Here is a 10,707-nt window from a genome sequence, read left to right as displayed (position 1 = left end):
AAAACCCAAAGTGCCAAACCCAGCACTGAAGCCAATGAAAATGACTGCCGGCAAAAGTGTCCCTTTCCTTTGGGGGCTGCCTGTGAACATATCTGGAGTTTCGATAAGTGTTAGGTCCAGTCCAAAGGCTCAAAACAGGGTCCTTCACAGTCTCCAGTAGGGAGGAACGAGATGACCAAGACCCCCACTCTTTGCAAGCTCCTCACACCAAGGCCTGAAGTCCATGTGCCCAACCTCCAGTGCCGTCTTGGACCTGGATCGATGGTGGCTGCAGGGGCCCTCAGGATAACGCACCCTCACCCATGACACCTGAGTGACAGAACAGCACCCAATGCACCCCTCAAAAGCTCCACATCCACTAAAGCCTGGATATCCAGAACAAGTAACAAACAAGCGTGAATGCACCATACAAGCTGGCTTGACCTGGCGCTCAAGTGACCAAATCAGGGTGCTAAAGCATCCCAAATCCTAACACAGGAAACACTGAAGAATGAAGGATTACCTATTTTTCCATTTTCAAAGTATTCAATGCTGCATCTTGGTTTATTTCTGCCATAATTCCCGCTAACCAGCCCCACTGGGCCAAGCCAAAGCATAGCAAACAATAACAGAGTAGTGAGCCATTACAGCTCTGAGCAGGAGGGTGTTTATTCAGTTTATTCAGTCACCTTCCTCCTTATTTTCATCACCATGACCCATTATTTACAAGTTAACACACAAGCAGTTCCAAGCACAAGAATACTGCCATAGGTGCAGCCCGGGTGAAAATCAGCAAGCTTCAGCAAAGTACTTCCCACATTCCTTACATACATACGGTTTCTCTCCACTTTGAATTCTCCTATGTATAGTCAATTGCGAGGATGAAGTAAAGGCCTTTCCTCATTCCTTACATATATATGGTTTCTCTCCTGTGTGAATTCTCCTATGTACACAAAGGTATGAGGCTTCAGCAAAGGACTTTCCACATTCCTTACATATATTATGGTTTATTTCCAGTGTGAATTCTCCAATGTACACTAAGTCTTGAGGCTCCAGCAAAGGCCTTTCCACATTCCTTACATATATACGGTTTCTCTCCAGTGTGAATTCTCCTATGTATAGTAAGGCTTGAGGATTTAGCAAAGGCCTTCCCACATTCCTTACATATATAAGGTTTCTCTCCAGTGTGAATTCTCCTATGTACACTAAGGCTTGAGGCATCAGCAAAGGACTTCCCACATTCCTTACATATATACGGTTTCTCTCCAGTGTGAATTCTCCTATGTATAGTAAAGCTTGAGGATTTAGCAAAGGCCTTCCCACATTCCTTACATATATACGGTTTCTCTCCAGTGTGAATTCTCCTATGTACACTAAGGCTTGAGGCATCAGCAAAGGACTTCCCACATTCCTTACATATATACGGTTTCTCTCCAGTGTGAATTCTCCTATGTATAGTAAGGCTTGAGGATTTAGCAAAGGCCTTCCCACATTCCTTACATATATACGGTTTCTCTCCAGTGTGAATTCTCCTATGTACACTAAGTCTTGAGGCCAAAGCAAAGGCCTTTCCACATTCATTACATATATACGGTTTCTCTCCAGTGTGAATTCTCCTATGTACATTAAGGCTTGAGGCTGTAGCAAAGGCCTTTCCACATTCCTTACATATATATGGTTTCTCTCCAGTGTGAATTCTCCTATGTACAGTAAGTTTTGAGGCTCCAGCAAAGGCTTTCCCACATTCCTTACATATATATGGTTTCTCTCCAGTGTGAATTCTCCTATGTACACTAAGCTTTGAGGATTCAGCAAAGGACTTCCCACATTCCTTACATATATACGGTTTCTCTCCAGTGTGAATTCTCCTATGTACACTAAGTTTTGAGGCCAAAATAAAGGCCTTTCCACATTCCTTACAAACATAGTGTCTCTCTCCAGTGTGAATTTTCCAATGTTCACTAAGTCTTGAGGCCAATGCAAAGGCCTTTCCACATTCCTTACACATATATGGTTTCACTCTAGTGTGAATTCTCCTATGTGCAATAAGTCCTGAGGCTCCAGCAAAGGCCTTCCCACATTCCTTACTTATATACGGTTTCTCTCCAGTGTGAATTCTCCTATGTACACCAAGGCTTGAGGATTGAGCAAAGGCCTTCCCACATTCCTTACATTTATACGGTTTCTCTCCTGTGTGAATTCTCCTATGTACACTAAGATTTGAGGCTTTCGCAAAGGCTTTCCCACATTCCTTACATATATATGGTTTCTCTCCAGTGTGAATTCTCCTATGTACACTAAGACTTGAGGCTTTCGCAAAGGCCTTCCCACATTCCTTACATATATACGGTTTCTCTCCAGTGTGAATACTTCTATGTATACTGAGGCCTGAGGATCGAGTAAAGTCATTATCACACTCCTGACATATAGAAGGCTTCTCTGCACTATGAGTTTTCATAGGTCCATTAAAACTAGAGGTCTGAATGAAGGCCTTCCCACATGTCTGACATTCATGAGGTTTCTCTCCTGTATGAATTCTCCTATGCATAAGATGTGATGATTGATCAAAGGCCTTCCCACATGTTTCACATGCAAAAGGTTTCGCTCCTGAATTAATATTCATATGGTCATGATGGAGTAACCCTTGACTCACACTTTGTTCTTGGGGCTGACATTTCTGGGGATTCTGTCCACTATGGTTTTCTAAGGGTACACCACAGTGCTGAGAACATGGGGAGGTTCCTCCACATTCCTTACACCTATATGGGTTCTGCTCACGGTGACTGTGGTTGAGGGTATGTTGCTGTGAGGGACTAACTATAAACAGTGCTTCTCTCCCTAGCAGGTACCCCATTGGGGAATTTTGTGTCTGTGAACTGAGAATAACACACTCCAACGAACTTTTTCCAGGAGAGGGCTTCTTCAGAGTGAGGTAGCTCTCACCATTCTGATCACCCTCAGAAGAAATCCCGCCTGTCTCGTCGTCCTCATGGGGCTGAGGGCAGGATTGATCAGTCGAGACATTATCATACAGTGCAGGATCAGAGACATTCCACTCGGGGTGGCAGCTTTCCTGCAGAACAACAGAGGATTCTAATTATTGACTTATTCACTGAGTCTTCCTGTCAAAAAACTGAGCCCTTCAGATGTAGTTCCACACATATGCACCACAAAAATGCAATTACTGACATATGAATTGTCTTACTATTGAATAACTTCATGTTACCGTAAGTTGGACGCACAACATTGATGGATAGCGAGTAAATTCTGGGACTTTCCCCCTTTTTAATTTAATGAAGGAATACAACTAGAAATAATTCCTTCTATAGAAAACGGACACATCCATTTCAAGAGAAAATGAAATAGATTCACATGTGTATTTGGTTAAAGTTCTGTGTGGAACCTGTGATGCAGGGGTGAAGACTACGCTGCATCGTAACGCAGCTGAGACAGATCACGTGGCCATTGCAATGCTCTCACCACAAGTGATTCCTTTCAGGATCAATAAAGTTTTTTTCTCTTTCTGTTTGTAGTTTCTATTCATTGGAGGTTGGGTGGATGGAGGAGCACACCATGCAGTGTCTCGGATCAGTTCTGTGGGTCTATGCTGTCTATAAGGCGTGCTGGGTAAGGACCATCCATCCCTATGCAAAACAAGTATATTTCTCACTGCACCATCTCTAGGGCGCACAAATTAGCTTTCTAAACAACTACCACTGTCAAGCCAATCAAAAACTCACAGTATTTTTATACACGGTTGATGTCAGCACCTAGCAAAGCTAAGAATCCTCTACTCCAAGAATCAGGTTTTGGAATTTCTCCCTGCCAATCCCAGCCCTCCACCTTTACAATCACATACTTGGTCCACTCCTGCTGGCATAATAATATTTATTCTGTATTCGTGAATCTTACCAACTCACTCGTACTTGCTGACCCCATTCCCAAATCAAAGTGCTGTAATACCAAATTCTGAAGTCGCGGTTTCAGTTCTGAAACTGAAGAGAACATGCAATTCACACATGTCACACATGTCACAATATGTAGCAAAATGATGCCATGTAGTTAAGAGTACATCTCTGTGGTTCTCAAAGTCCAAAGAGTCCCACACTAAACAAAAGATTCGGATAGTGGAAAACTGTGAGGATCTTGGCAATTCTACACTAGGTTATGTTTTTGTTTTTGAGCAGACCTGGTGATGTTTGGGGAACCAGGTTATTGAACAGATTATTGAACAGGTCACATTCAGGCACTGCAAGGCGCTCCCTGCTGTACTATCGTTTAGATCCAAACTATCAATGTTATGGTCTTATTTATTCGAAAGCCATGGAAGCAAATTACAGGATCATTCTGTGATTGACAGTCCAAGGAAATGAAGAGCAGCTTGAGTGCGGCACAGACCCAAGGATACAGGACACCAAGGCCCCGGCCTCAGTAGCATGTTTCACACATGCTCAGGGCACCCATACACTGCACAGGGCCTGATCCAGGAAGGGTCCTCAGACACTCACCCGCACACACGCCTCTCCTACCCGACCTCAAAACTCCTCCTTCAAGCCAGGAGATCACTGCAGGCTTCATTCCAGTGTGCCCTGTCGCAACAGAGACAGAGGCATGGATAAGTCACAGGGAAAAGGTGACAGGTAAATGCCCATGTTTTCTTGATATAAGTGGGCATTTATCTGAAAATCATGAACAGAATGTCCATTTCCAAAATTCCACATATTTCTAGTTATTCGAGAGGTAAGACCCAAGAAAATATCACAAATACTCTAGACCTGGCCTTGTGTATGGGAGATAGGGGGTTGATTAGCACAGTATGTTTTTGTTTTTTGTCTTGTTTTGGGTCTCACCTGGCAATGATCAGGGGAGACTCCTGACTCTGTATTCAGAAATCACTACTGCTGGTGCTCGGGTATGACATGGGTTGCCGGGAATTTAACCCACATGCACCGCTTGCAAGAAAATCACTTTCATCCCTGTACTATCTCTCTAGGTTCAGCAGCACATGGAGTTTCCTCAGCCCCTCATGAACTTTTCACGGATTTCAGTAAAACTAAGTGCATAATAAATCTGGAAATGGCCAAGGGTGACAAGATACCCTTATTTTTTAAGCTAAAAATGTATCCAGAAAGAGAGCACAGCAGGAGTTTCTCACGGACAATCCAGTTGTGATACCCGATATCTCCTAGGGTCCCTCATGCCAGCCAGGAGCGATCCCTGAGTGCAGAGTCCAGAAGCAAACCCTAAGTCCTGCTAAAGTCTCACAAGAACCATTAGAAGTAAATCAAAGCACTGAAATAGGGCAGCGTCTAATGAGTTGAGAGATGAAATATCAAATCTCCTGTGGTGGGAAAGAGATAGTACAGCAGATAAGACAGAAGTGCTGCACACACATGTGCGTTTGATCCCAGGCAGCCCATATGGTCTTGGAGCAAGGCCAGGTGTGGACCCTGAATACACAGGCAGGAATAATTCCTAATCCCTAAGGAAAAAAGAAAATGCAAAAACCGTCTGACTTGAGTGACTGATGCAAAAGTACTGGGGGTGAGGCGACGACAGTTTAACTTGCCAAGAGGTTTAAATATACGGTTCCATATGGCCCCTGAACACTCGTAGGCGTCATCCTTTAGCACAGAGCCAAGAGAACTGTGGACTGTGCCCCCCAAACAAAGGCAACAGCAAAACCAATTAAACACACAAAATTTCGTGTAGTACACAAAGTAAATTGTTGCACCAATGGATGGAACTATTTAAAGGGCCTGAGTGATAACTGGGCAGACAGGGATCTTCCCATGGACACAGTCGAAAACGGTTGATCTGAATCACCCCATAGGGTCCAGCTACCCCACAAGAGTAATTCCTGAAGACAAAGCTGAGAGTAAGCCCTGAGTATCCACAGGTGAACCCTAAAAAACACGAGGGAGGGAAGAGCTACTGCACGCCTGTCACAGAGCTACTGTTGGACACACAGCTTCCGCCCAACCCCAGGGAGCCAACGCAGGTCTGTTCAGACATGGTTGGCTCCACACTGCTCTCACTGACAGCCTGCAGATTCTGGTAGGTTTCCAGCATCACGTCCCTGTAGAGCTTCCGCTGAGAGGCCTCCAGGCATAACCATTCCTCTGGGGTGAAGTTCACAGCCACGTCGTGGAAGGTCACCGTGTCCTGAGTCAGCACACGAAGAGGGTGGGAGTCAGAATCCATCTTAGCCTCATTCACACTACTCTGAGGCCAGGTCCCAGGGTCCTATATTGTCGCGGGGCCTCTCCACTCCGAATAAACCAGCCTCCATGCTCACGCATGACTGATGGGCCCCAAAAATCACATAAGGCAACTGGATCTGCTAAAGTGGGACGACGTGATACAGAAGGTTCTTGGATGTATCTGCCTTTCCTGGTAACCCCCCAGCCAATTCGAGCACCACTGTTCCAGTGAGCACTGTAGAGAGGATCACCTGAACACAGACTTGTACGATCCAAAAGGCTATCCCTGGGTGTAGCAAAAACTACTGCATGCTCACCGCTGCACCCCCACAGCATATGACCACTAGGATTGAGAACTCAAGAGTCCATATAGACAACTACTCAGAACAGTGCATGGCATGTCTGCCTGTAGGAACTCACTGCACTGGACCACCCCACATCCCGCTCAAAGAAGTTAGAAGTTTCTTGACCCCAACATCTCTACTGGCCGCAGAGATCCTTGGCTTTCTCCTTGGGATCAGCACATGCCCAGAAATCCACACACAAGATTATGTGAACTTAAGACTATATGACCGAGCAGGTAGTCTCTCCAACGCAGGAAGGACAAAACAGGAGAAAATCAAGTCTGGAGGCCCAAGTCACTGTAGTTGCCAGGGCGCAAACGGGGCCAACACACCCCAGGGTGCTCTGACGCCAGTCAGTTTTGAATCCAGAGCACAGAGTCAAGAGGACAGCTGATGACAAAAACGATGCAAAAGAAGCCGAAGCAGCAGTTTGGCGTAACAGGACAGCTATTCCAGGGACAGCATGTAGGACTGGCGATCCCCAACATCCCATATGGTCCACAAGCACTGCCAGGGGCAATGCCAGAGTGCAGCACAAGAAATGATTGCAAGAATCCTTGCTCTGCCACCCCAAAGAAAACAGAAAACCCAAGATGAAACCTTTGGACCTCCAGCATCCCATTCGTCACCTAGACCTTTCAGGAATGAACATTGAGCACTGAGCTTTGAGTACTCCTCATGCACCACTGGGTCGGCCCCAAGGCCAAATAAAACAAAACAAACATACACAAAAGCAGCTTCAAACAGCAGAAAGGGACGGTCCGATCAGAATTCTCATCTTGGAATCCGTCCAAAAGAAACTCCAAACAGATGGTCCAGGAAGCCTGGGCACTCCTGGTACTACCTCATGTCATTCTATCCCTCTACTCCTACCTGGGGATGGTTTAGGAGAAGCCGCGTCACCATCTTCTCCTGTCACTGATGTTCTGAGGATCAGCACGAGGCTCCCTGCAAAGACCTGGAGAAGTAGGAACATTGAGCACCAGACAGGAGCACCTCCTCCCACTCTTGAGCTCAGAGCAGCCACACCCTCTGGCACAGCCTCACAATTCTACCTCTGGGAGACAATGGCAGAAGCTCCTGTCTCCGCTGGGGATGCAAATTTTGTTGGCATCTGTGCTGTACTTCAGGAGAGGAGCCTGGGCCCAGGCTAAAGGGGAAGAAAAGACAGCCTTCTCTGATCCCCAGATTCCTCTCTGGCTCCCACAGGAAAGTCCCTGTAGGCCCTTTCAGGGGCCGACTCTCAGCCCAGGATCTCCCGAATACTAGCGCCCCCCTGCAGCTGGCAGCAGTGCTGTCCCTTGGGAACCGTAGCCTGGAATGTGTCTACACCATGTGACTTAGAGTGAACAAATCTTCGACGCTCTCTTGCAGGGTAGACAAGGACATGAACCTTGGCACTCCGTTCTGGGGACCTCAGTATTTACCACAATGGCAGGTGTTGTCTGCTCAGGGAGAGATGAAGAGTCAGAGGTGCTTTGCAGCTTGATGTGAGGGACCTGAAATTCATGAACCAGAAAAAGATACACTGGTATTGTGGTTAGAAGGCAATAATGTGAACTGGGTGCTTGACTAGATGAACCAACTAATCCTCTGTATCCGATATGGCCCCCAGCAGCACCAGGGATAATACCTGAGCTTAGAGACTCGAGTAACTCATGAGCATCTCCGTGTATGTGCTCTCTCTCCCCCTAAAATATAAAGAACCAAAAATAGCCCCCAAAATACATTTTCATTGGCAAACCTCTGCCACCTGCAGGCCCCCTTCCCCCCCATATACCCCGCATGATCGCGTCTATCACGGGAGAAAATGAAGATAACCAGCAACAGGTCTCCTGCCATTAGGTGGAGGGGCTGAAGCTCTGCACCTCAAATCTCAGGATTCTACAGAAGTGAGCTTAGGGCCGATGGTTCTAACATGGGACTGCTGGGACGATTGGAATAGCCAAGCCTTCGGATGATTCCCGCATTCACCCACTGTTGCCCCATCCTGGAGCTGGAGACGATCATGGCAAAAGGGGCATGCCAGAATCACGAACTCACAACTGTCACACCTGAACCCTGAGACAGCCCCCACTGCACCCCCAAAGCTCTGTGTCGCCCTAAAGCCTCCATCACACCTCACGATCCACCTGTATGTTGGCGAACAAGTGAAAAACCAGCGCAAAAGTGCCCCCCAATTTGGCTCGGCCCCTCGGCTCAGAGTGTGGAAATGGGAAGGTGCAGTGTGCTCACAGGAGGTTGTTCGAATCCTGCAACTAAATCCTTCTTCAGAGTCCCCCTTCCAGGTAAGGTAAAGGTAAAGGTAAAGGCCCTCCCGTTGATCGTCGATTTGCTCGAGCGGGCTCAGTAACGTCTCCATTGGAGACTTTGTTGTTACTGTGTCTGGCATATCGAATACTCTCGGTAGCTTGCTGGGCTCTCCAAGAGGGGCGGAGGAATCGAACTCGGGTCGGCCATGTTGGCCGCTTGTAAGGCGAACGCCCTACTGCTGTGCTATCGCTCCAGCCCATGGGGAGCAAATTTACTTGTCCTTTGCCAAGTGAGCAACAGCCCCAGTGTCTGAGTGAGGGATGGAAAATGAACCATGACATTTATGACATCACTTATGACATCACTTCCGCTTCCATTAGGTACTGTAAAGAGCCAGAGTCTAGGCACGGAGAACCTTTTTGCCACCCAGGTGAATCTGTGCTGCACGTAGGATGGACTCGAATAGAGGAGTGGAGAGGCAAATGCTGGACTGGTCGGTCACACACTGGGGGACTGGGGGTAAGGAGAAGTCGCCTGATCATGCATTTTCACCTAACATCGAATCAATGATATCTAAACACAGACTGTTACCCTGACTCTTCTCAAATGATCTTTGCGCTCAGAGACAAGAGTAAACACTGAGCACTGTAGGCTGTGGTGAAAAATATAACAAGAAAAAAGGCAAATTCTACCGAACGGGGGGGGGGGAATGATGTACAGAGACAAATTCGAGAATGAAACATTAAAAGAGTCAAATTTCTGGTCCTTAAAAATCCCCTATTCTTGGGGCTGGAGAGACAGCACAGCGGATAGGGCGTATGACTTGCACACGGCCAACCTGGGTTCGATTCCCCGCATCCCATATCATCTCCTGAGCATTGCCAGGAGTAACTCCTGAGTGCAAAGCCAGGAGGAAACCCTGTGCATCGCCAAGTGTGACCCAAAAAAGAAAAAAATAATCCCATATTTTTGATCTAGCCGTGCTACAGAAAGTCACAGTTTCTCCTGAATCCCTGTTGTTCTTTCACCATTGTGCATATATATGTGTATATATAAGTGTGACTTTGTTTGATTTTTGTTTCAAGGCCACAACCGGCAGATTCAGGGCTTACTCCTAGCTCTACACGCAGGAGTCACTCTGGAACAGACCATATGGGATGCAGGGCATAGAACCTGGGTCGATTGCTTGGACGGTTCCTTACCCACTGTACTATGGCTCCGGGTCTAAGTAAACGTGCTCCTAGCACACCCAGTGGGATTCCTGAGCAAATGTCCTTACTCCTGGAAAACCAAAACTTTCTTGCTTAAAAAAAAACAAAATCCTTTATCCTGGTTGGACTCTAGTTCTAAACAATTTAGGTTTAACATTGGTTCATCATTTCTCCTCTGGTACAAGGAGCTGAGGCTTTCTGAGTAACACCCATCCCAATCACACCCATTTCCTTAGTATTCATTTTTAATTCCCTGTGCTCTGCTTCCCCTATACATTATTCACCCATTCTCCCTAATTACAACCTTGAATTGTAAAGTCAGATTATCCAGAAATCTCTGATTTTGTATTTGTAAATAAAATGTTGACTTTCTCTTTCCTTTATATCCTCTACAGTTTGCGTGTCATCCTTGCGCAGGGGCCATGCTAATCTTCTCTGTATCGTTCCAATTTTAGTATATGTGCTACCGGAGAGCCCGGCAAGCTACCGAGAGTACTCGATATGCCAGACACAGTAACAACAAAGTCTCCAATGGAGACGTTACTGGGCCCGCTCGAGCAAATCGACGATCAACGGGAGGGCCTTTACCTTTACCTTTACCTTTACCTCTACAGTTTACTTTATAAAAATATCCTTTTTTTTCCTGAACAAGGACCAGTGCAGTCCCAAGTTGGGAAGATTGTGCTGGGAGGATAGGGATGGCCATGCCCCAGCCCT

The 10,707-nt window shown here is 46.5% G+C and overlaps 1 protein-coding gene and 1 pseudogene across 1 annotated transcript; both read right to left on the bottom strand.

Annotated features, from left to right (window-relative positions):
* Positions 1-1,000: 1,000 nt before the first annotated feature.
* LOC130022003 (zinc finger protein 420-like) lies at positions 1,001-6,141 on the bottom strand (the record flags this gene model as incomplete). Its single annotated transcript, XM_056112730.1, has 3 exons — positions 1,001-1,851; positions 1,936-2,341; positions 6,025-6,141. Coding segments are annotated over 3 exons (1,374 nt in total), but the record flags the coding sequence as incomplete, so codon positions are not given.
* Positions 6,142-10,344: 4,203 nt separating this feature from the next.
* LOC130022553 (uncharacterized) lies at positions 10,345-10,467 on the bottom strand (annotated as a pseudogene).
* Positions 10,468-10,707: the final 240 nt, after the last annotated feature.

This window comes from Sorex fumeus, unplaced genomic scaffold (assembly GCF_029834395.1).
Source record: "Sorex fumeus unplaced genomic scaffold, SorFum_2.1 ptg000019l, whole genome shotgun sequence".
In the NCBI taxonomy this organism is placed as follows: Eukaryota; Metazoa; Chordata; class Mammalia; order Eulipotyphla; family Soricidae; genus Sorex; species Sorex fumeus.
The sequence above is the reverse complement of the archived record's forward strand: the minus strand, read 5'-3'. Positions and strand labels throughout refer to the sequence as shown.